Genomic DNA, 27,766 nt, shown 5'->3' on the forward strand with positions numbered 1-27,766 from the left:
GTATACCTGGATTATTTCAAGATATTGTTCAAAAATTTTCATAAAACAATATCATATTCTTAAATATGTCAACGCTAGAGGCATTTTGCTGCATAGCAAGACAGATGGCGATCTATATAATAATATTGATTCATTGAATTTTTAAAAATTAAAAATCAACAAAATGTTTAATTTGATTTACAATTTATTATCTTTCATTTAGAGAGAGCTTCTGAAATTGTTCAGTTATCTTCAGTTCAAACGTCAGAAATAACAGAAGTCACAATGGCAGCATCCGTGGACTTGACTTTTAATTATACTCTTGGCCCTAGTGATTTAGTGTACGATGGTTTTATTGTTTTGCAAGCAAAGAAAACAGGAACATCTGATTATGAGAATGTTGCTACGTTTTCACCACCTGGAAGCGGAAATAATTTTTTCACTACCACAGAATCTGCCTTGATTTTAAAAGACAGATCGGAGCTAATGAATGTAACTGCCCTTGGTTTAGACACATTTTGTGTAGTGATGAAAGTGCTGGATGTGCGGTGTTCTGATGAAAAAGAGTACCGATTTTCCGTTTTATTTTTGAATTCAAATACTGGTCCTCAGACGAAAATTGCTTTTACCAATTTAAACGTAAAAGGTATGATAAAAATATGATGATGATCCATTTCAATAAAATGTAATTATGCCAGTTTTACAAAATGGTAACAAGTTTTTAAATCTCAGAATTTTAGAATAAAAGTTAAAATATGATATTGCAATTCATGTAATATGAACCAATGAAACAAGTGGTATTTCGGAATTTGACACTGAATATTTCTTTTACAAAAGCACCTGCTGAACAGCCCTATGATATTCCCGATCCAGTTCCGAGACACATCGAGGAAAACATGAATTTGACATTGACTTGCACCGCTAATGTTGGTAAGCCTCCTGGAAAGATCAAGTGGTGGCGCTACAGAGATCAGATCGATGCACCGGTTCTTGTGGCGGAGTCGTCGGAAATCCCTGCAGTGCAGCCTGGAGTGTGTGTGTACAACGTGACCTTCTCCATACAACCTCTGGTCACCAAGGACGATGACCAGTCCGTGTGGAGATGTTCTGTAGACAATGAACTGTTGACAAGCTCACCTGATCAAGACAAGCCAAACCTAGAGACTGCCAAAATCAATGTATTTTGTAAGTTAAATTATGTTATAAGTGAATTCTACTCTAATAAGAATTCATATTAAAGGTCAAATATTATTACACTCTGTGTTCCAGACTGTCATTCAAGGGGAAAGTGCGGCCATCTTGTACATTTGATGATAAGAATGAAAACGTTTCTGGAGCTGGCTTGTTTCTGCCCGAAAAGGACCAAAACTGTTGCCAAAAGATATAAAAGCAATAAATATAAGATTCGCCATGTTGATTTTGTTTGCAAATTATGCATACACGAACAGGACAATGCGTTTTAATCACTTAAAACAGTTGTAGAACTGCGCAGCTACTGACTTATTTCGAAGATTAAAAAATCTGAAGTAGTATGAAAGGGGTTCATTAGTGTCCTCTCTACAACCATTTGTTGAGAAAAAGTTTGAATCTTGCACTTTTATGTTTTAACTTTGCCTAAAAATAGGGTACTCTATTTTTTATCAGTCGGCATGGTATCGGTATCGGTAAATTAAATGATTTGTTTTAAGAACAAGAAAAATCCAGTCTATACTTAGAACTACCGTGTCTATGGAAACACACTAACGTTTTTTTTTTCATAGAAAAAAAATAAATGTCAATTCAAAATAATCCATGTTGAATTTCATATACATCTCTATTTCTGTCCCATGTTTGTTTTAAATTATAAATTTATAAATTTAAGTAAATGCTATTTAGAATTTGGGAAGTGGTCTAAAAAGTGATTGTTTTAAAATTTACAAGCACACATCATATTTCAATGAAAATATATCTTCTATATGTACCTCCTTAGAAAGAAACAGACAAATATATCATGTGGGAATTGAGGCCCATTTTAAGAGTAGAGTACCTTACTTTGAGACAAAGTTTTAACTGATATAAGCAAGCTTACATCCTTTTCTCAACAAATGGTTGTAGAGAGGACACCAATTGACCCCCTTCATTTTTTTTTTCAGATTTTTTAATCTTCAAAATAAGTCTGTAGCTGCGCAGTTCGACAGCTGTTCTTAGCAATCAAAAAGGCATTGTCATGTTCTTGTATGCATATTTTTCAAACAAAATGACATGCATGACTTATATTTATTGCTTTTACATTTTTGGCAACAGTTTTGGTCAGTTTCGGACAGCACAAGCCAGTTTTAGAAATGTTTACATTCTTATCATCAAATGTTAAGATGGCCGCACATCCCCCTTAAATGACAGTCTGGAACACAAAGTCGATATTTCAAACAAATGATCGTATCTATCAATAGAGAACAATAAGAAATGGATTTAACAAACACAAAATACTCTTTTACACGTCCTCTTATTTTACTCGTTAAAATTGACATAAACAAGGACAAATTCATTAGGAAGACCATGTAACAATCGACAAATACTGGGCCCAAAATGGGGTTCAAAGTTCGATACAATAAATATAAAGGAAAAATGTTTACAACTCTCCTTCTCAAGATCTACAATGCTACAATATATGAGATTACTATGAAGTCATCTTCATTTATACCTGTCTGCCTTTACCGCATAAACAATAAGACCCTTTCAAGAGGTTTACTGTCATTTATAATTATTTATTGTCATTTATTACAATAAATAATAAATGACAGTAAACAAACACAGTCTAAGGGTTCACATATTGTAAAAGTTATATACATGTAATAATACAGACAATGTATAACACATACAAATTGCCAAATCACAATGTTTTGCACCTGAAAACAATAGATGTGTAATCTACAATCAATTAAAGTTTAGATTATAAATTGTAAACATTATGACACCCGGAGCAGAACTTGGGCCCCCTAATGGGTTCAATGTTCAAGGTAGAAATATATAAGAAAAATGACTAAAGATCTTCTCGGGAATTAGTGGGATTACTATGCTAACATCCAAAGACAGTGCAAATGCGAAATTGTTAAAGCCATAATTTCTATAATAATAATGGGTCCATGAGGTTTCAAAGTTCAATTATAAAAGCATTTAGGGAAAATGGTTACAAATCTTAATAACTATAATGCTACAAATTGTGATAATACGTTACAAGCATCCTCAGATAGAGCAGATTTTAAATTGGTTAAAATGCAATCCTAAAGGCAATGCCGGGGTCCAATTTGGGGTTCAAAGTTCAGCGTAAAAATATATACAAAAATATGTAGAGATCTTCTCAAGATCTCCAATTCTACACTTTGTGAATTTTTTATGTAGATATCCTTACTATTGTAGATTCTAAATTGTGAAAACGGGGCCCCCAAACAGGTGCTAAGGTCCAAAGAGGGTTCAAAGTTCAAGATCGAAATATATAGGGGAAAATATTTAAGGAACTTCTTCATAAAGTCTACAACGCTACTGTTTCTGAGATTATTTTGCAAGCATCCTCGGATAGTGTAGTTTCTGAATTTGCTAAAACTATAAAATAGGGGTTCAAAGTTTAAGAAAGAAATATTTATGAAAGCATTCATAGATAATGAGGACTCTAAATTGTTAAAACCGTGACCTCTACGAATACTGATCATGAGGCCGGAAGAAGGTTTGAAAAAAAACTCTTACACAATACACTGCACATTTTCAGATTACAATGCAAGGTTCATATTTAATGTAATAATTCTGGTGAGCAATATGGCCCATGGGTCTCTTAATTGTCTTACCCCTCGAGGAAGCGTTTAAAACATATTTACTTGACTTCTTTCATTAAGTGACTTTATGTTTGGACACAAAAGTATTCATGTAGTTGTGAATACCAGAACAGATGGTGATTATGCAGAAACTGTGGACAGACTTTAAGTGGAAATGACAACGATGGCTCTGGAAAGCTTAAAATGACTTCTTTTTTGTATGGGCAATTTTTATTGTTGGTAGAAATATGATGAACCATGGATTAAGAGGTCTATAAATATATTTTTATCAATATGTCTATTGTTAGCATTGTTATTAAAGACACTAAAACATGTATGTTTATTATACTGGTCTCACTCAATAACATTTATTGCAATGATATAAATGCGTGTAAATTAAACTTTTTAGTATATCTGCAGATCATATGCAGTGCTTACACCAGGCTTAATATTTCAATTAAGATACATTTAAATAACAATTAATATCTATGTATTACAAGCTCCGGTTTTTTTATTTTAATTTTTAATTTTAGCAGCGTTTTTGATAACTTTCCAGATAAAGTTGGGATTCCGAAAATAACTAAAACCCCAGACACCCCGAACTCGCAGTATTCTGTTGGCTCTTCTGTAACCTTGACCTGCCAAGCTAAAGGTAACCCAAGCCCTTCTACCAATATTGACAAGAATATCAACAAGTATGTATGGACGTTTAAGGCCAATCCAGGAGACAATGCAACAGAATTGTCATCAAACAATGGAGTCCTCAGACGTAACAATCTACAAGAGACGGACACAGGGACATACACATGTACAGCCTTCAATGGGTTCAATGGAAAAACGTTCACCAGCTCGTTTAACGAACAGCTTCAAATAGGTAAAATAAATTATCATGCGATCTGACCTTGCCAAACCAAACACGTAGTTCCTTAATAATTTAATACTGAATTAAAATTGTTTTAGTTTATGACAGTATTCAATTTTGAAAAAAAAACTTTTTAAAAATTAAGATATGATTTTTACACTATAAATTTTTTTTTGTTTTACATGCACTCTTTGTTTCTGAGTCGACCCGTTTATTTGCCAAAATACCGACGGATTTCAACTGACAATTTTAGTTGAGTTTGAAATCAATATTTTGGGAAAAAACCATTTTAACTGTTTTGAAATTCTAAATCCCACATGTATTTGCAAGAAATTGAAGGTTAATTTGCGTTTTTTACATACATTTTTCAAAAGCTAAACAAAAAAAGCTAATACATGTATTAAGTGTGAATATAAGTTCATTTTGACAATTTAAATCGAGACAAAAATATCCTTTAATCATTTTTTAATTTATTTTATAGTTTTTACAGTTAATTAAAACGATTTTCAAGAGTGTAGCTAACTTACAATATTGGATGTTTTATAAAACGAAATAGATATGTACATGTTTTAAAAAATATCACTGTATGGTCTGTTATTGGCTAGTCCAGTGTCAGGCAGATGTGCAAGATTCCCTGCGCAGCAATGCCGCTGTTAAAGCAAATGTATTTTGTTTATTTTTTATTCGAAACATATTTCTTATACTACGTCTATATTAATAGAAAAATAGATTAAAGAAAACAATTATTCTTCACTTATACTATTTATCATCAATTTGTCTGTTTTTCTTTGGAGACCACATTCGCCACATAGTATACACTCAACTAAAACTTCGAAAAGTTCACCCAGGATAATGTATTCCTTATATCAAAAGAAGCACATGTATTTGTCTTGCCGTCGGGTTGACTGATTTCCATTTAAAGGGACATGGTCATGAATTTTGTCAAAAATTATTTTTCCAATTTTAATGTTTGCAATGTTTTATCTAGGCATTTTTAATAGGCAACCAAAATTTGAGAATCTTCGCTGAGTTTTAAGCGAGTTACAAAGCTTACAATTCTTTTCTTTGTAAACAAAACTTTTGTTAACATTTTGAATGTTCAAATGAAAATTCCAGTTTTATACCTAAAATGAATGTTAGAAATTGTTTATTTATGCTTAAAATAAATAAGATAGACAAATCTCCTTAAAAAAGAATTTTTACTTGTATATTGAACCTATGTAAACAAAAACGGGGCACGAGCCTTGTTTACAAGACAAAGAATTGTGAGCCTTGTATCTTGCTCATAACTCTACAACTGACTCTCAAACTTTACTTGGTCATTAGAAATACATTCCTTAAGTATTGTAAATAATAAAAATATCAAAATTGAATTTGACCAAAATCGTGACCATGCCCCTTTAACTTTCAAATTGTTAAAACGATGCATTAACATTGACATCTGGTGGCGATCAGAGACCTTGATCTTTGCTAAATATCACAAACACTTCTGGTTTGGTTGAATTTCGCTCAGAGCTTTTGGATTGTATTGAGTTCCCAATGAAAAAGATGTTACACTTATGAAAAAGAATAATTACATCAAAATAAAGTTTCCCTCGGATTGCTTGATATGGAAAAAAGTTTCGATGACAAAAAACCCAGCATATATAAAATGAGTACAATCTGCTGTAGAAACAACACAGACACCAATATTTCAACGGCTCTTGCTGTGTTTACAGTGAACATTTTCGTTATTAGGTGGTTTTCTGTTGAAACTATCACCAAAGAATATTAACAATCACAAAAACAAGAGGCCCATGGGCCACAAATCGCTCACCTGAACAATAGTCCTTGTATCATTTTATTTCAAAAGGGTTTATGATGAAGTGAACTCTGAATAAATATTGTAAAACCCATATATTTCAAGATTTTGCCATATATTAAACAAAACATAAAAAGAAGAAACAATTTTATCTTTGGCATGTTTTTATTCATAGTTATTTTACACATCAACTGAGACTTAATTTTAAGCTCTAAAATACCCATTTGCAGTAAAAAAAAAAAAATCCAATTTCACTGAAAAAATTGAATTATATTCGTTAGATAATTAAAAGATGATATTGGCATCTGTTTTGTATTTCAATCATTAAAAGCTTCTTTATCGATTCATCAAATAAAAATATTGCAGGTGTGATGAAGACATTAGGCATGTTAGATTTTGCATTCTCATCGATCATCTGTCTTATAGACTAAACTCAAAAAACATGGAAAGTCTGTATATAGTTGATAAAGTCTATCAATGATTCCTACTTTTTTTCCATAACCATTTTTTATCTTTTGTTCCTTTATCTTTCCTAACTGTGTGTTTGTGAATCAAAACTTCGTAAAAACTAAGATCCACACCTTTTTGAAGTTGTTTGAATTTATGATCTTTGATCCCGATCACTTGTATCCCGATATGTGAGTAATTGATGTCGGGATTGAAATTACAAAAAAACAAAAAACTAGTCGATAAACATACACATGTATAACCAGATAATTTAACGATGATAAACTTCTCATGGAAATTTCTTTTTTCTTTTTTTTTTTAATTCTTCTTTTAATAAAACATGATTTAAACAATTTAGAATCTGCACTATCTCAGAATGATTGCACAGTAATCTCACAAACTGTAGCATTGTAATTCTTAAAAAAAAAAGAGTTTAAAACATTTTCCCATTATATAAGTCTATGTTAAACTTTGAACATATTTTGGAGCCGTATGTAGTATTAGTCCGGGGATCACGGTTTTCACAATTTAGAATCTACACTATCTTAGGGTACTTGTATATTAATCTCACTAATTTTAGCACTGTAGTCCTTGAGAAAACATTTTTAAAAACATTTCCCCCCATATATTTCCATGTTAAATTTGTCTTTTTTAATCAACTTTGAACCCCTCTTGGGACCCCAGTATTGACCCGGGGATCGCGATTTTTACAATTTAGAATCTTCACTATATATACAAACTTTGGTGTAAATATTGGCATATCTGGTGTAGTGGTTCTTAAGAAGAAGTTTTTTTAAGACACCCACCCAATTTTCGCAGTTTCGCAATTATCTCCCTTTTAAAAAAGGGTTGTGACTTTTATTTTAACAATTCAGAATCCCCTTCTCATAAGGATGCTTTGTACCAAGTTTGGTTAAATTTGGCTCAGTGGTTCTAGAGAAGAAGTCAAAAATGTGAAAAGTTTACAGACGGACGGACAGACAGACGGACAGACGGACGGACGGACGACGGACAACAGGTGATCAGAAAAGCTCACTTGAACCTTCGGTTCAGGCTCCGATTTCACAAAAAATACTTAAGTCAAATCTCAGACTTAAGTCTGAGTTTTTTCTCAAATATTTGAGTTTTTTCTCAAATTTGAGAAATCTCAAATATCTGCGTTTCACAAAAAAATCTTAGTCGTGTTTTTTACTCAATTTGAGAAAAAACTTAAGTTACCTCCATAGCAGACTTAAGTCAAATCTCAAATATGAATATGTCATTAACATCATTAATTCAGTATTTTATTGTCTGTAATGTTCATTTCTTAGATCTATTCCACTCAATAATCAGCGAATATGCAATGTTTCATGCAGGTTTGATAAATATTTTTTTCATTAAAAATTATAATTTTGGCAGAGTTATCTCCCTTGACAAAAATGTAAACAAAGGGAACTAATTCATTTGTTTGTGTTAAATGGAATAACTGTGCAGTGATTCTACTTTCTAATGATTTTAAGGTAACCATAATGTATTTAATGTGGTCTTTTGTTTGTTATATAATATATAAGATCATATAGATATGTCATCAATACTTAGCATAACAAAGTGTACATTTCATGACTTATGAACATTTTATGACTCTTGTTAATCTAATCCGATTTTCCTCTGTTGAAAACATAAGCAGACGATTGTTTTTAATGAGAATGACTTAAAAAAACAAGAAAAGTTATAAGGGGCCACTTGTGACAATGACAATTCTTGACTCAGCTAAGTAAAAAATTTGACTCAGCTGAGAATTGACTAAGTTTGTTTTGTGAAACGCAATTTGAGAAAAATCTCAGCTGAGTAAATTCTCAGGATTTGAGATTAAACTTAAGTAAAAACTTAAGTTTGTTTTGTGAAATCGGATCCAGGTGAGCTAAAAACTGCCAATCATGTTAAGCATGCGCAGAAAAATACCAATTTAATGATTTGACATTTTGTCACGAGTAAGTGATTTCAAACGGTGTTGTTTATATTATCCGGCTATTAATGAGAAGACATATCAGTTACGAAATATTCAAAATTTCACATCATTTTATTTCATGATTTCAAAATTATTCTTTTATAAGGATGAACACTTGGAACTTTTGTTGAGTGTATACAAGAGTTTTTATAAAAACAAAAAAGAATAAAAATACAGAATACTACAAACATGGCAAGCGTTGTTTAACCAAAAAGAGTTATGATTGTAAACTTTTGAAAGACTAATTATCGAGTGTATAGGCTGTAGCCAATTTGACAACTTAATAAAGTCAGACATCTTATTAATATTTCTTACTGAATTAAACTGGTTTTCTTAAAATAATTATAATTTTTTTAGGTGGATCCTTTGAAAGTTTAGTAGAGGTGTCAGCTATAACCACAGCAAGACTTTCAGCATCCGTGGACTTGAGTTTTAATTATACTGTTGGCCCTAGTGATTCAGTGTACAGTGGTTTTATTGTTTGGCAAGCAAAGAAATCAGGGACATCTGGTTTTGAAAACATTGCTTCATTTTCACCTCCAGGAGGAGGGAACAATTCTTTCACAACCACAGAGTCAGCAATGAATTTAAAAAATCGAGCGGAGTTATTGAACATAACTCCGATTGGTTTCAACTCTTTTCGTGCTGTAATGAGAGTTCTTAAAGTACACTGCTTGGATGAGAAAGAGTACAAAAGTTCCGTTACTTTTTTCAACTTAAATACTGGCCCTCAGACAATAACCGCGGTTACCTATTTGACCGTACAAGGTAATTAACAAAAAATCCAGCCCAATGTAAATAGGTAGTAAAAATATATAATATTTCAAATCTAAGAACTTTTTAAAAATAGTTTAAATAGTTAACATATAATGATAAAATAACATCAAACATTGTGAGAAGCAATATCTCAAACCTGAGTACTGTATTATGGATACTTTTTAGCACCTGCTGAACAACCCTATGATATTCCTGATCAGGTTCCTAGCAACATTGAGGAGAGCACGAATTTCACATTGTCTTGCACTGCTAATGTTGGTAAACCTCCTGGGAATATCAAGTGGTGGCGCTACAGAGATCAGGCCGATGCACCAGCTCTTGTGGCGGAGTCGTCGGAAATTCCTGCGCAGCCTGGAGTGTGTGTGTACAACGTGACCTTCTCCATACAACCTGTAGTCACCAGGGACGACGACCAGTCCGTGTGGAGATGTTCTGTAGACAATGAACTGTTGGCCGGCTCACCTGATCAAGACAAGCCAAACCAAGAAACTGCCAGAATCAATGTATTTTGTAAGTAAGAATTGAATTCTGTCATAAAAATTCTTAAGTTTATTTCATAAGTGAATTTTATTTAATGCAATATCTTGACATAGCTGCTTCTTAATTGACAGATAAGGTTGGAGTTCCAAATATTACAAAATATCCAAATGTGTTAAATTCCCAGTATTCTGTTGCCCATTCTGTAGACCTGACTTGCGTTGCTCAAGGTAACCCAAGTCCTTCCACCAATAACGGCTTTAACAGGTATGTATGGACATTCAAGACAAATCCAGGAGACATTGAGACAGAGTTGTCTTCAACCAATGGAGTCCTCAGTCTGAACAATCTACAAGAGACAGACACTGGGACATACACATGTACAGCCTTCAATGGATTCAATGGAAAATATTTCAATAGTTCAATTAATGAGGAGCTTTACGTAGGTAAATATATGTTCTGTATTCACAATAAGATTCATTGAATAACATTATAAAAATAATTTTATGAAATTATATGTTATATGTATTAAAGCCCCTCCCCCACCCATAACCGATATTTCATGGTGTCAACTAGCTGCAATAATGTAGCCCTCTTCCAATTTTTTTTGGAGAGGACTATAACTCCATTGGATCTCCGTAAAGGTGCAAGTGCGGGAGTGATTCACTCCCGCACGATTTGAACTCAAACATTGTAGCTGTAAATGACATAAAAGTATCCAAAAATACCAAGTATAGTCCATATATCGCTTATTTTTCGTGTATGGCAACAACGCAAGTTGAATTTGTCGGCCATGTTTACTAACATTGATCGGTTTTATTTTGGTACAGCCAATGAGAATTCAGGAGCGGATCTTGAACTGAATATAGTAATTTCCCTATTAAAACATTATTAACGCGATAAATATTAATTTTTCTTTATATACCAGTTTCTTAAATGATGTTTTAGTGATAGAACGAGCTAAAATCGCTTATTTACACTGATATTCACGTTCCAAGCCCAGCAAAACACCGTAAATCCCATAAAATCACGCGAAAACTATCATGGCTGTTAAAAAAAGACAACTGGTACACATACTGATGTGTTTTATCTGGTTTTGATTTATAAAAGCTTAGTTTGTTCAACCTGAATTAAAAAATCATTTTATCTAAAGGAAGTCAAATATAAAAACGATCCTCTTTTCAGACCGAAGTCATTCGCATTAAAAAAAATTAATTTTGCACCATTACTTCGGGATTTGATCACTAGACCAACCGGTGAATTCTTAACTTGCTCTTTATTTCTTTTCAACTTATCTATGTAGATGGTTCTGAATAACTTGAGCTAATATAAAACTCACTACAGTAATGTGACATCCTCTAAACAAATTTGTGCACGTTAAATAATATTGAAAAGCGTATTCTAGCATGTTAAATTATAGCAAGATCAGCCACTACTTGCACTACATAAAGTGTATATTGATGACGTAGAGCAGCTAAATATTGCCTCTTAAGCGATTTCTTGAGTTTTAGTGATTGTGACGTAATATTGAGAATTTGATGTCCGTAACGATATATCTGCATAAAGTGAATTCGGTTTAATTAACTTTAATCCACGATACAAGCTAACAGCTAAACCAGTCATTTTTCTCGTTAGAAATTATACAATAATAAACAATTGTGTTTATTTTACTTAAGAGTTTATATTTGATTCGACCACTCATATAAAGAAACATAAATTGTCACTAAAATGTATGTAATGTTGTAGAGATCTTTAATACACTCATCGCTTCTTGCAAAATATGCAATGACCTTTAATCATCTGTTATTAATAATACACATAAAAGATAACCTGAAAGAATGCTATTACATAAGAAAAATATTTGCAATCTTGTTTTTGACTGTAACCATCAATACTCTAATTAAAAGGAGAGAATATATTAAAACATTTACAAGTACAAGTGACACTTTATTAGTGCTTAAGAAGAAATGCCATGTGAACTAATTTAATACGCGTAGTTCTAACTTGTAACCTATTATCTCATTTATCTCCAATTAACAATTTTATCAAGATTAGTCATTTTCTTTTTTTGTATATGTAGTCATAATTTGAAATCGTGATAGCTATTTATTTAAAGTGATTTTAATGAGTTATAGCAATGATCTATCACTTAATTATAAACTGAAATGTCTATTCTAAAGCTACAATTTTAAAGAAAAAACGAAATGCTTCCTGGTTTGGTGAAAACGTAGATTAAGTGATATTTGTTTTGTTTTTATTTTCCTTGTTCAAATAAATGCTTCAGGAGAAGTAGGAACCGTGTTCGTGTTGTTCATTTTCATAGCTGACTCCATGCAGTAAGTCTTCCAATGTAATGGTTATGTCCATCAAGACTGTATCGTTTACCTTCTTATAGTGAACACAACCACAACTTCCTCTCTAACAACTGCGGAGTGGTCTACAGAAAATTCAGTCATCCATGACCAGAAAGAAGGTGACATATAAAACCTGTATAAACCTAAAACAAATAACTAGATTTTCTGCAAAAATAGAAAATATAATGTCAAATGATATCGAGATGACCCGTGAAGGTTGAAACATTTACTGAAGAATGTAATGAAAATTGAAGATGGAAAGCAGCTATTCATGTCCAGTGATAAATTAAATAAGTAATGGAAATTGGAAAAGAAAAACATGATTTAAAGCAGTAACTCAAATATAAATCATCACAGATAATCAAAAATGCATATTAAGAAAGCTGGATGTCATCAATTTAACGATCAGATCTACCTACAATTTTAAGATATGGTTTATATATATATATATATAATAAATATAATGAATATAAATATAAATAAATAAAAAATATATATATAACTTTCTAAAGAAAGGAAGGTATCTTCCAATATTTTCTATATAGAGTTCTTCATCTAAAGCAGATCAATACAGTCTAAAACTGAACCCAACTATAATTATAAATGTTTATCTGTGTCAAATATTTTCAAATTTGTATTATTTTGATTATTTTAAGACAGAGTTAAGGCAATCATAAAGGTTTTTGTTTGATTCGAAGTATGCAATATCTGTTTCGAAACGTTTAAGTGTTGCAATTTTTCATCTTCGAAGATAATTCACAAGCACTATTTTTTACATTATATCACATCAGAAATTACCAAAGTTTAGCCATAAGGTCATCAAATATTTAACTATCCTATACATTGTATTTCCTAAAATATTGATGAAAATTATTATTTGCATGCAAAAAGACATAATTGTAAATTTTTCTGTCAGTAGAAGTAACCACTACTGTTCCTAACACTACCACCCATTTTACGTCCCCCGCTGGTCCAGCAGGGAATTCAGATACAGAGCGCCAGAAAACAAGTAATGTATATGTAAAATTACGCCAAATGGAAAGTATGCTTTTGTTCCTGTGTACATGTACATGACAGTCTTCAAGCTTTTTGTATCACATGTTTAAAATTCTTCTTTTTTATTTCCTGAAACATATTTGAATTAAAAATAATTAATATTTCAAACAATTTAAGGGTTTTTTTCATTAACGAAGTTTAATTATATTCAAATGCATGCTGTGTGTCGAAATTCGATGTTAAAGGTGCGATTTGTCCATACAAAGGGTATGAAATAAACTTCACTAAAATATTAACAAAAATAAAATTTATATGAAGTCACAAGTTTTGCAGAATATCTCATTATCTGAGGCAGTTCTGAGTGTGTCAGTGTATGAGTAAACTCTCTTGTTTTTTATATTAAACTTCAGATGATGATGGCCTCTCTATGGGAGCAATAGTGGTCCTTATGGTCAATATCCTCATCATCGTGACTGTTATCCTCGTCATGTTAAAAGTGTGGTACACTAAACTACAACGAACACCTGCGTCACGTGTTGAAAAGACCACATCTGATTTTTCAGTTTTTATGGACGAAAATAACAAGCCATTATCGTTTCACAGAAATCCTATGATAATGACTAATCAGTATGGAAACTTGTGATCGGGATGTTATATTTGATAAATTTATTTTTGGAATTTATTCACGCTCGCTAATTTGCTTATTTATTTATGTTTTAAATGGAATTACGATGAGCTATGCCATTTTTCACATGTTGAAACTTGCTTAGGATGGTATTTAAGGACTACATGTATGATCTTTATATTGAAAGTAGATTGTAGAACTTGAGATCTAAATTGAAAACAAAATTTGTTATCCTAGAGTAGATATTTCATTATTTATTTTTATAAATGGTCTAATTTTTCCTATCTTCATTGTATTTTTACTCCATTTTGTCCGTGTACATTGTTTTAGTGTTTACAATTTGTGAGGCCAATAAGAGCTGTGTACTCCCTATAAAATTGTCATGTGATGCATATCATATACTCGTGAATGTAGAGGGAAGTGAATCATAATAGAAGTTGTTTTTATTAGTTCTATTATACAAGAGGCAATTACGGTGATAAAAGTAATAATTTTTAAAACTATGGATTTTTTCCAAAGGGTGTTTTATATTTTATTATCAACATGGTGCCTGAAAGGTAAGATTTTAACAAAATACGTTCACAACAATATCATGATTCTTTTTTCTCATTAAAACTACGGATTTTTTTGTCATAAAAGAAATCAGAAGGACACTCAGACTATCACTGGGGCAGCACGCGGCCCCGCTTGATAATGTAAAGCCTTGGGTAGCAAGGGACAGTTTCGAATAAAGTACCCGTCAATATTTTTGTAAAATTGAGAGTTGCTGTACTTGAAAGCTTATGAGTGTTGCTAAAATTCATGAAATGATTTTTTATGATTATCATTAGTTAGAGGGATGTCTGTTGTTGAAATTGATATGCAATATGTAGGCCCTTATGTTAGGTACATAAGAATCAGAAGTAAAATGCGAAACCTGCGGCTATGACTGTTGTGCTGACTTTACACAGCGAAATTGCAAGTTACAGACGGGAGGTAAAATAACACGAAAAGTAGGTGGATGGGCATTGTAAACTATACACCGGTAAGTTTCTGACATGTGATAGTGCAACATGCACGCGGTACGGAAGGTCAACCCTCTGCAGGGATTTAGCTGGGGGAGGTCTAAACAGCTGAAAAATCATAAAAATTAGCAAAATATGAAAGGGTCAAAATCTCATAAAAACCAGTATGTAGAGAATTTTACAGGTTTTGACTAATAATTTTCTTCAGAAATTGGTGATTGGCCTTATAAAGAGTGAATTAAAGGTATTTGTACTGAATGGGAACTGAGGAAGTTCTAGTTACAGAGTTCCGAAGACATGCATCCCTTGGGTACAATGAATTGAATCAAAAAAACTGTCCCCTGCCACCTTGAATCTCTCCGGAATAGTTCCCTCTATTGGCAAATTCTACCACGGTCTCTTCATGTCCCTGTTCTTAACAATTATCAATATATTTTCTCACTCTCATTTTCTTCCTGATGGTATAGACTAGAGCTCAGGAGACGGGACATGATCAACAAACGATCTTTCGTTCCACTTATTGTTAATTTATATACTAAAGATACAACTGAATTACAAATCATATGATCATTTATTAATATACTCTGTATCGTTTATTTGTATGTGTTAAAAATTACTTACGTTATGACTATTTTAATGAAAAATTTCTACAGCATAAAATTTAAGAATACATTTAAATGACTTGTACTAGATATGTACATGTTTTCTGAACTAAAAAATAACTATTTTCTTTCTAGAATTTGGAGTCTGTCTGCTTGGAATCACTGTATAGCCCAAATATACAAACATTACATGCATCTATAAAACATGTATTAACATAGCAAACAAGTCAACAACTTGTTGCTTTACGCAGATCACGCTCTTTAACAAACTTAGCCAGTGGGAATTTATTTATTGAGTCTAAATGGTCAAGGTATTACTGTAAGATTTGCCTTGAAATTTTAAATATATAATAATTTTGTCCATAAATAATTTTTCAATAGAAAGAATCCAAAATTTTAGATTTAAAATCTAAAAGTTTTTCTATCTTGTTAAACAGAACAATTTGTCCAGAGAACTGAATAGGGTTTTAAAATGGTCATCACTATAAAGCCTTCTATTTAAAGGCAGCTGTAGCATCGATATTTTATCAGTAATACGTTATTATTCCATATATTTTATTGTAAGCAAATGAAATTGTTTTCATCTTCAAATAGGGATGGACAACCCCATACACTACACTTTCTAAAATACACACTATCCCCGTGAAACTAAAAAATGTCAATATTACTAGATGATATTAAAAATGAAACATAGTTTTAAGTCATACACTCCAAACGTGAAACTTTCATTGACGTCAGTAACGTATGAAAAGTTTACGGGATATTGTGACGCCAACAATTATAGAACGACAAATGTGGAGAGCTATTTTTAAAATACATGAAAGAGAAACGTGACCGTCAGGTGGGTGTAGATTTCAGCCTGATAGATACTAGTAATGGTCGACGCCAGATACAATTGTACTACAGAAGCGTGTATCTGATTCTGGTACTGTTCACTTTAATTAGTTTAAATTTATGTATTTATCTTTAGAACGATATCACCGTATTGTATTGCGTCATTGTAATAAGTGACACATTCTTAGCAATCGCGAACAAGGATAAAATACTATAGAATCAAATTTCAAACCAACAATTATATTAAACTCTTACACTCGGTGTAAAAAAATCACATTTACAAGTGCATCTACTTTGATTTTAAAAATCATTTCTACATGATGTGTTATTACACACTTAACTTATAAGACAACGTGATCAGTGATCGAGATAGTAAAACCAGGAAGACGACAATATCGCTAATAAATCATAATAATAATAATAAATTCCTTCCTCTCAAAATACACGTACATAAATAACATAGCAAAGGGTTTTAGTCCCGGTTTTTGATCGATCTACATGTAAATGTACCTATCATCTATAAAAAACTGATTTTTTAACCCAATAAGCCTGCTGAATTTACATTATAACAATAGAGCCCTTCATGATAACTGTAGTACTATTCTTTTGTTAGGCAAAATGACATACGCATACTTTTGTTTTTGACGTTACGTCCATTGTTTAATCTACGTCATTAATTATCTTAAAATTAAACGTTTGCCAGATTTTATCGATTTGACATGCAAGCTTTAATTAAGAGAACTATATAACAAGTTTAGTGAATCGGTCTTTAAAATAAAGAAATTTGAAGTCATTTTTATAGCCCTTTATATAATATAAATGGTTTTAAAAGCTTTCATATTGTATAGAAAAAAATATTTTGTCATAGATAGACAATTGTGTCGCTATCTACATGATTGATAACTAACGGTCGCTCAATAAACTCCTATTCGGTATGGTACACATCCAGAATTGTGACGTACTTCCTAATGAAATTAACAATATTTATGAATGTTTTCTTTCGCATAATTGTTACCTAACGGCGTAGCGCAATGTGTTAGAAGTTAACTATGAATCTGTAAGTTATGAAGTCGAATCCCGCAAGGGCCTTACTTTTTATTACTTTTACTATCAAAAAATTTTATATTGTAAAATCTAAAAATTTTAAACCGGGGAAAGTATTATGATTATAATCTACTTTAATTTATATCAATATTAATATCGACAGGTTTTCCATAGCACATAAGAAAATAAGGAACTCGATAGAAATACATGTAGGGAAATAATGCATTTCCTTATTTAAAAACAACGTTTCCTTTTAATCCAAATTCTTCATAAAATACTACCTGGAATGGTTTGATTTAATATTTTTTTTACATGATATAATATAAGGTCGGTTGTGAACAGATGTCACATTTATGTAGTTTTTAACAAAAATTGAAGAACTGTACATAGGGTAGAACAAACACCTTTGAAAAAGTAATTAGAAGAAAGGATGTCAATATTTAACGGATTGTTTCGTTGAACAGACTACATGTAGATAGTTTAAATTTAAGCTCTTGTTAAAATGGTTGATATAAATTGATTATGCGTTTATTAAATTATAAATCATATAATTCTTCTCTCACAATCAATTTCATAAGACGAATAATTTTGAATTGGATTTATTTTATTCATTCATACTGATAGGGTATAATTATTTTTTCATTTTTTGAAATTCGTATTTGCGACAGCTGCATGTAATAATTGGTTACTTATTATAGCTTCAAAGTACCACAAACTTGGACATTTTATAAAGATAAAGTTGATTAAATTGAAAGTGAGTATGTGGAAATGCCAAATTCACCAACCAAGGTATTTGGTAGATTTTCATCCTTGTATTAGTACACCTAGATCTCGATATATTTTTCAAATTGCTAATAATATTATGTATTCTTTGATTTTTAACATTGCATCTTATGGACAATTACATACGTTGCCAACGCCAGCGCCTATCCCGAAAACTAACGCTTATTACTATGAAAAAAAGATCTATCTCATCAAAAACCGAATTTTAGACTAGAGTTTTTAAGATAAAGTGTTCAGACTCAAATCGTTTTAAATCTTGTAGTATATGGGCTGAGTCAGACACACTCAAGGATTTTTATTTTAGAAAGACTGGATGTATACCAAAAAAATTAAAAGGGCACTTCCGTCCTTTTTTGAAAGAAAAATGTTGACCCTAAGTAGCTAGAGCTTTGAGTTGGGTAAATGTCATCTTGTAAACTCTACCACATTATTATTGATATCAATATTCATGACAGACTATTGGGGGCAAAGCGTATAGCAAGCACGCAAGGCAGGGTCACAAAACAATTAAACTGACTCTCTAACGACATCAATAAAACAGGAAACAAATTTATTGTCAAGGATTCTCACAACAGTTTTTTTTTTCTTTTAAATAAATCTGCATTTACAATATGTACTCCATACTATTCTTAATGTTGAAGAGCCGTATTTTGGACTCGTCCACGATATCGATGAGTAAAAATTATAATTGTGACTTTATGGCGCGAATTTTTGCTCTGATTCTTTCACTGAAAGGATGCGATGTTTTGAATGAACTCATTAATGAACTCATGGGGAGGAGATCAACTCAATATTTTGACAAGTTTTGTTAACAACGATATATTTCTGAAGCAAGGCAATGAGAGAAACGGCGTTGATAAGTTGTGTAAATGTGTTTACAAAGCCAGCCATGTACAGTTGCATTAATTATTTAAGAACCAGTCAACTGATTACAATCTAGCTGTTATATAATTATGTATTGGTCGGTGACATTAAAACTTCTTATGAACTTATTACAGAAATTGTCCATTTACGTCTGTATTCGCATGACAGAAGAAGGATCGTGTAATTATACCCGCACTTTCTAAAGAAAGTTCGGGTATATTGATGTTACCCTGTTCCGTCCGTCCGTCTGTCACGTTTTACTTTCTCAAACTGCGCTTACATCTTATTAATCAGCAAACTGAACTCTTGAAGTTTGATTTGGGGTGTCATGTTGTTTTCTAAAAAAGTTTCAAAAATTCTCTTGTAGTCCAGGGGGTCAAATAATTCGTAAAATATGACGTTTTTTTCACAAAAAACCTTCTTCGAACTCCTCCGACCTCTTCATCAAAGGACAAGTCATCTCTTGGAATATGTTTTTTGATGTCCTATAAATGCGCAAAAAGGTTTCAAAAATTTCAATTTTGTCGTGGGTGTCATTTGGTGGATGAAAAATGAGGGTTTTTATGTTTTTGTTGTTGTTTTTTTTATTACAAAAAATCTGGTTTCAAAAAGACATCATTTGTTGCAGTAGCTTAATGATCTTTTAGATTGGTCTTATGATTGGGGGTGGCATTTTATAGTTCGATCAGGTGTCAGATTTTTTTTTACCACGGGGATCGATGGGCAACAAAATATGACGTTTTTATGCAAAAAATTCCCAGAACTCCTCTTGCAACTTTTGGAGTAGCTACTTCATCTCTTGGAATATGATTGGGGCTGTCCTATATGTGAAATTAGGTATAAAAAAATTAAATTTCATCCAGGGAGTCAAATAATACATGTTGCAAAAAAAAGACGTTTATTACTCCAAAAAATCCTACAGCTCAGTACTACTCTTAGATTTATGAACAGACACATTATATCTTGTGATAGATAAGGGCTTTTTTTCCCCAAAATAATGTTACCTTTTAGTGAAGTGCAATGGGTTTAAAAGAGCGTTAACTACGTGTCCGTAAGTAGAGAGTTATTATCCTGCTGGGGCTTTTCTATTTTTTACTTAAGTTTTCAAAAATTTAATAAAAATTTGGTTTCTTCAATTACATGTTTATTTCTAAACAATGCATTTCCAAGCACTATATTTTCATTTTGCGAGGGGATGCTCCGCTTTGCGGTGCCCTTGTTTTGTTTGTAATAATTATATAGATCATACTTTCTATGACATGAAATGTTAAGATAATTGATTAACCTAAAAGATTTATTCACATGCAAACAGTTCAACCCCAAATCGTACATAAAAGACTTCTCATGTGTATTATTGGATGGGATCTCATCCTCTATGAAAATTATGATTTTTAAAAATTACTGGAAATTGCATATACGATGCAATATTGGCTCAAGTACATTCATCGTTACAAAATATCTATTGTCTCCATAAAGAAGTCACTTACAAAATGTTTTGAGTTGAAATCTTTTGTGTATGCTTTTTAAAAATACCCATACCAAAATCACTTGGTGCATTCAGATTCTATGAATAAGACATAATAAATGTTTTTAATATTTGTGAGGAAAATCACAGTTAATTGAAAATATATATGATATATTTTTTGACATTCCATGTTATGCTTAAATGACGCGTACAGCCTTGATTAGATACACAAAATATTTTATACAAATATTATCTGAAATAAATATATAAATATAAATATGTCAAGTGTGAGTTTGCAGTGTGTGAAACCATTCTTGATAAACGATGCCTTGTAAAATAAAAGTACATGCCATTATACATACATGTAGAAATACAGTTTAATTTTATCATTTTGATTAGGAGGAGATTGTGGAACAGTTCAAACATCAGCATTGCTCAACGCAACAGTAGGATCATCTGTGGATTTAAATTGTACATATACTTTAGACCCGGCTGATTCAGTGTACAGTGGGTTTATTGTCTGGCAAGCCAAGAAATCGGGGTCAGCAGATTATGAAAATATTGCCACATTTTCTCCTCCTGGAGAAGGGAACAATTCATTCACAACCACAGATTCTGCCATGATTTTTAAAGATCGAGCAGAGTTACTGGATGTAACGTCCATTGGTTCTGACGCTTATCATGCTGTGATGAGAGTTCTTGAAGTGCAGTGTTTGGATGAGAAAGAGTATCAATGTTCTGTTACTTTTGTCAGTACAAGTACTGGTCCCCAGACAAAAACTGCGGTAACCTCTCTTACAGTTCAAGGTAGTTTGGAATTCTTTCAGGCACGAAACAGTAGTTTATTGCTATATTGCAGTTGTTTGTAAAACTGAAAGTTATTTTTAAAAATCAATGTGATTTGTCTCCATGCAGCAGATTCAAAATTTATATGTTGATATTTTGTGTACCTGACAGTATAAATAGTTTATATTTGATAAATTTAAGCTAGTTTTTATAAGTTATAGTTCAATAATTCTATTAAGTTAAGTTGTGAGTATTCTATCTATCCACAGCCTCGGGAACGATATAGAAAACAATACAATAAAAAAACCCATAATCCATCGCTATTCATGATATATTCTTTGAAGAAAAAGATCTTTACTTTATTTAAACAACAGTGTGTCAAAATGCATTGTAACTTTTCGGCAGTGTAATATTGATAAATGTGTTACATTAATGGTGTCCAACGCATATTGTTGTAAACACAGATAAAAACAATATGACATTTTTATTCCATGTTCAAGTACTGTATTTTTGTTACTTTAAAGGACCCGCTGAACAGCCCTATAACATTCTTGCTCCCAATCTTAGCAATATTGAGGAAAACATGAAAATCAACCTCTCCTGTACCGCTAATGTTGGTAAACCTCCTGGAAAGATTAAGTGGTGGCGTTACAGAGATCAAGTTAATGCTCCGTTATTGATGGAGGAGTCCTCGGAAATCCCCGCGGTGCAGCCTGGAGTGTGTGTGTACAACATGACCTTTTCTATACAACCTGTAGTCACCAAGGACGATGATCAGTCCGTGTGGAGATGTTCTGTAGACAATGAACTGTTGACCGGCTCACCTGATCAAGACAAGCCACACCAAGAAACTGCTAGAATCACTGTCTTCTGTAGGTTACTTATGAATTTAAAAGCAATATCTACTGAAAGTTAAATATAAAAAGAAATGCCGCAATTTAAGGTAAATTAGAAATTGATTAAATTTGAGCTAGGATTAGTCCCATAAGTGGTTCAGATGTTGTCTTAGCTAAAATAGCGTCGATAGTATCTATTTGCTGTTTATTTAAAATGCATATGATCTTTTTTTGTTTTATTGCTTTCAGAAAATTTTTACAAATTATTACAATAATGCAAAACAAATCTCTGGTACAAGTGAAAATCGTTTAATAATAATGAACCATTGCAAATGAATTCAAACTATATTCCTATTAAGCATCATATTGTTTAAACATTAATGTACAGTTCATTCAGTAAAACAACAGACAAAATGCATTGTTCATAGGAAAATTAGACATACATATTGCTAGAGTTCATTTTTCATATCTACGCCCGTTTCATTTTCTTATTTTTACTTACAGATAAAGTTGTTGATCCAAAAATAGCTAAACATCCGGACATCTCAAATTCTCAGTATTCTGTTGGCTCTTCTGTGAACCTGACATGTGTTGCTCAAGGTAATCCCAGTCCTTCCACCAATAACGACATCAACAAATACAAATGGACGTTCCAGACCATTTCAGGTCACAATATGACAGAGTTGTCGTCAAACAATGGAGTCCTCAGTCTGAACAATCTACAAGAGACAGACACTGGGACATACACATGTACAGCCTTCAACGGATTCAATGGAAAAACGTTCAATATTTCAATAACTGATGAGCTTTACATAGGTAAAAAAAAATGTGTCAAATAGTTTCTGAAGTCAAAACCTGAAGTTTATACTAAGGTAATGAAATATGTGAGCAAATGACCATATCATAACTCACATGGGATACAGAAACATCCAAAACTGTGTATCTGTCCCTCCTTAAAAGTTAAAACGAAACAACTAAATAAGTAAATAATATTCAATATGAAAAGAACATTTCTTTTCATATATCACTTACATTTCTAGATTTCTGTCGACACTTTTCTATTCCATTCTTTTGATAAAACATTGATAGGTTTACTTTGATACACATATGTTTTTGTTTTTCAGCCAATCCAACCAATCACGCAGGTCCTGCCTATCTATTGATCCCACAACTCTGTATAACCGTTTTGCTGATGTCATCATTCTGTGTTTTGGTACTTTAGTTCAACATATTAGATACCTCAGACAGAGTTCAACAAGTGTCAGGCTTGACATCTATCTATATTTACATTCTGTGTATATTTGCCTTTATGTTTGCTTTGGAAATCTGCGACATTCAGTTTTCTATGAATGCACTTTGCTAATTCATGCGCAATGAGCACAGATACAGACGTCTCCACTTGTTTTAAGTATATCTATATTTGTAAGATTAAACGAAACTTTCAATCTAACATAGCCAATTTGATATGTACTTTTTTAAAAAAAATAATTAATATATATCTACTCCTTTATTATAGTCTGTCCCAAATTATTGCTTCCATCAATTTTTGATGATTTTTAATAAAAATACACATACATGTGAAAGAAATACAATTGAAATCGATGAAAGGAAATATATCCAAGATATCTTCATTAAACAATTATTCCTTTTCACTCATAAAATTTCACAGGAACGAAAACAATTTTTTACTGAGATAAATAATGGGAAATGTTTACATCTTTTCTCCATTCGGAAGTACTCGGGATATCTTGCGCAATTTTTTAACTTTATCATCCGGGCTTATTAATGGCTGATGCAATGCAAAATCTCCGTAGACTTTCAATTTTGGGATGTGTATTGATACCTGAAGCGGTAGAAGGGGCGTTTCAAAACAGATAATCTGGACTTTTTTCATATAGTGGATGAACGAAGTTTGAGCACAAAGGTATTTGCTATTATTGAAATATCGAGCAAAAAGTGGTAGAAGCAAAAACTCGGGTCAGAGTATAAAAAGATTTTTCTCCACAAAGTTTCTTGCACTATATTTTTTGTCGCGGACGCTAACTAAATAACATGTTAATATGGCTGTTCCATGTTTGTTTCATATATCTGAAAAATAGCGCAACTAATGGCTTTACAGCGGCGATGCACAATATTTCATACAAATAGACATCAGTATGAAAATATAAATATAATCACTGAATGCTTATTTTTGGATGTTTGATCAAAAAGAGAAAATATTAATTTAATTTTTTTTGAAATCATAAAATACACATATAAATTCCAAGGAATACTCATGCACATTAAAGTTCACATTTTTCGAATACAATAACACTTAAAGAAGGACAGTTCATAAATATGTACAAAATAAATAGTAAATTGATGGTTACTAATACTTACTTTCCAAACACATGGCTTGTGAAAAAGCACCACACTGTGCATTCTTTACAATAAGTGGCTGTTGGTTCACAGTCTGGGCAGTGAATGATGTGCATTGTCTCGCAACAAAAACAACATTCCCATGTTGATGAGCACATTTCCTCCACCCTAGCCCTGAACATTGAAGGCTGTATTGTTTCCCATCCTTCACGTTCTTTAGTCTTCCTGGATACATAAGTCCTTACATCTATTTCAAAATGAAATAATCAAAATATAAACAAGTCTGTAATACTAACACGTTGCTTTTCATCATGCTTATCACTGATACTTTGTTGTTTAAGCAGGTGTGACAATTACCTTCCTGAATAACTGAAGTTGTTGGCTGATCCAATAGTTCCTCTGTGATAATTTAACTTTCTTTGGTTTCCTGGGAACTGAACATTTTGGCTCCAACTTTATAATTTCAATTTCTTTTCTCTCCTCCTTGTATTTAATTACTTTAATTTTCTGTACAAATTATTTACACCTAAGTGGCATCTTTGCTTCTAAGTGGCATATCTTAACATTAAAGCATGAAATATACCAAAACGTGCTTTTAATCATATATATGTAATACATTAGTGATCACTCTCCATCTGAATCTGTGATTTTAAACAATGTACACTTATGCTATAAAAATAACAAGGCCTGCAACTAGCCCCCATTGCCATCCTCTGAGGCTGAAAGTATCAATTAAAGTTTATGTCTACCTTAGTTTCAAATAAGAATAATGATTTTAGTGTCTTTTTATTATTAACGGTTTAATTATGTTCTTAAATAGACCACTATAGTGTTTAAAAGGATTTTTATGTATTGTGTAAATTAATTTTTGAAAACTTCCGGCCATGGAAAACTTGTCAAAGTGGCGGCTAGTTGCAAGCCTTGTTATTTTTATGGTATATGTTATAATAGGTAATACCTATTAGTTATGCATTTTATTAAAACACAGATTTAGATGGTGAGCGCCTACATTGTATGATTCAATATTGACAAATCAGTATTAACAAATGACATTTTAAAATAGATATGTTTTTGTTAAAAAAAGTATGTATCTATAATACAGTGCAATTTAATCATCTCATTTGAAAAATCTACATACAACCAACTGGTCAAAATAGCTGAGACTCAGAGGCATGGTATTAGAGAAAAACACAATGCCTGCACTAGAGCTAAAAGTTCACCTATAACTAACATTTGGTAGAGGTAACAAGATACTACTATATATTTTTTCTGTGGAGGTAAGCAAAACAATATATAAAAAAATACCACTTAACTCAACTGTTGACAGCTGTATTGTGATACATGTACATGTTGTTTCACACGAACGTAAATCAGGACTGTAACTCTAGCCAATACAGGCGTCTACCTACATGTACTTGAACGTTCTGAATCTTCATCTTATCACGTGACTTCTCAAATGTAGAAGACGCATGAACTTGTAGGTATTTTATCAAAAGTTTATGGTTATTACCTACTGCTACCCGTGTTGTGTTTTATTTTTTTTATTAGAACCAGTTTAACAAGACCTTGTACTTTTAGTAGGATATAAAGATCTATTTCTTGCGTCAAAACAAGTTAAAATGACGCTGATTTCAAACGAAATATAAACCGATTGCGTAGTCTTCGCTCAAAAGCCAGACAAATCCTGTTGATTTCAAAGAGCCATGGCTGTGTGGCCTGCAATGAAATAGACAGTCCTACGTCACATTGCCGTTTGACGTAACTACCAAAAGTCCAAGCTCTTGTTGAAATGGTTCTTATAACACCGCTTGTGTTAACCAGCGGGTGTGCGGGGGGGGGGGGGGGGGGGTCTTGCGCCCATTAATAACGCCTATTTATCGGGGGTCCATGCTACATTTTTTTTTCTCTGCATGGCGTAGGTGTATCATGTCTTCATAAATTTACACACTGCAGCAAATTATATGGGTAATATTTACAACTATTTATTATTTCTATTATAGTATTATATAACCATTTGTAATCTAATCTAGACGAATTATACAAAATAAACAAATTATACCACGTAGGCATTAAAACGTACTATTAATCAAATATACGGTCTGTGCCCAAAGTCCAAACACAGAGCAAATTAATGTTAGGTCATTTGACCTCTATGCAATTTCCTGAATTTGGCTTTCATTGATAATGTGTTTGGTGCACATACATGTATATAGTTTTTACCGAGTTCAGAACTGTATCTGGATAAAGAATGACTCCGCAAAGGACAAAAATGTTTTATAAGTCAGTAGACATAAATATTTGAAAATGATAACAATTAATTAATATTAATGAATACAGTATAGATAAATATTACAAATCATATGTGTTCATTTTCTTTTCCTTTTTTAAATTAAAGATAAGTCTTTTAAGCCACCCTTCCTCTTTTTCTTTTACAGTGCTCAACGAGCTTTAGTGTATGCCGTGTGCATTAAGAGCTGTAACCCCGTTAATTTTTTTGTCGGTTCAGAGCTGTAACCTTGTTCGTATCAGGTGGAAATTTTGTCCGCGTGATTGATAGGTTTCAGTTTTATTTCTAAAATTTATTTGAGATTCGTCTGCGTGGTAATAATGTTATCGTGTTGCAAACACAGTGTCGCTGATAAAATCATGCAACGCCATTTCAATGAACTACATAGTAAAATGCATATCTAACTAGTCGAAACCCGCATTTCAAAACTAAAACTTTGCTCCAAACTTATGAACGATATAGACGAACTTAATTTTACTCAACACAATAACAGAAGAGATAAATTTGAATTAATTCATAAAAAAAAAATCTCGGCCAATTTTTCGCAAAAACAACTTTAAAGATTTAAAAGATTTCACAAAATCGTATATTTTCATCACGACATTAGCCCGACGTCTTCAATTCTTACGTCCGAAAACCAAAAATGAAAATGCGCTGGTTTACAAACACATATTAGAACATGCAAATCTAATTAACGTTATTATGACTGTTTTCGAATGCATAAATGCAATTAATGTTACGTTGTGAAGAGAAGAAACATGGCCACTTTTCTTTTTACGAAACTCAATGAGTCAATCATTCCCTGCAAAAATA

At 32.1% G+C, this 27,766-nt stretch overlaps 1 protein-coding gene across 1 annotated transcript; it reads left to right on the forward strand.

Annotated features, from left to right (window-relative positions):
- The first annotated feature begins 210 nt into the window (after window positions 1–210).
- LOC128156000 (hemicentin-1-like) lies at window positions 211–25,336 on the forward strand. The gene is made up of 13 exons (XM_052817951.1): window positions 211–625; window positions 817–1,164; window positions 4,321–4,638; window positions 9,219–9,629; window positions 9,804–10,148; window positions 10,250–10,561; window positions 12,511–12,588; window positions 13,386–13,478; window positions 13,876–13,998; window positions 21,086–21,493; window positions 21,997–22,344; window positions 22,813–23,124; window positions 23,433–25,336. The coding sequence occupies exons 1-13, from the start codon at window positions 265–267 to the stop codon at window positions 23,528–23,530; spliced, it is 3,555 nt and encodes a 1,184-aa protein (XP_052673911.1). The 5' UTR covers window positions 211–264; the 3' UTR covers window positions 23,531–25,336.
- Window positions 25,337–27,766: the final 2,430 nt, after the last annotated feature.

The sequence above is a fragment of the Crassostrea angulata genome, chromosome 7 (assembly GCF_025612915.1).
Source record: "Crassostrea angulata isolate pt1a10 chromosome 7, ASM2561291v2, whole genome shotgun sequence".
NCBI classification, from domain to species: Eukaryota; Metazoa; Mollusca; class Bivalvia; order Ostreida; family Ostreidae; genus Magallana; species Magallana angulata.

Bases quoted from the DNA above. Each gene is read 5' to 3' on its own strand.
- LOC128156000 (XM_052817951.1), top strand. From the start codon at position 265: ATGGCAGCATCCGTGGACTTGACTTTTAATTATACTCTTGGCCCTAGT. The intron at 9,630-9,803 runs GTAATTAACAAA...GATACTTTTTAG, and splicing joins TACCTATTTGACCGTACAAG to CACCTGCTGAACAACCCTAT. The intron at 23,125-23,432 runs GTAAAAAAAAAT...TTTGTTTTTCAG, and splicing joins AACTGATGAGCTTTACATAG to CCAATCCAACCAATCACGCA.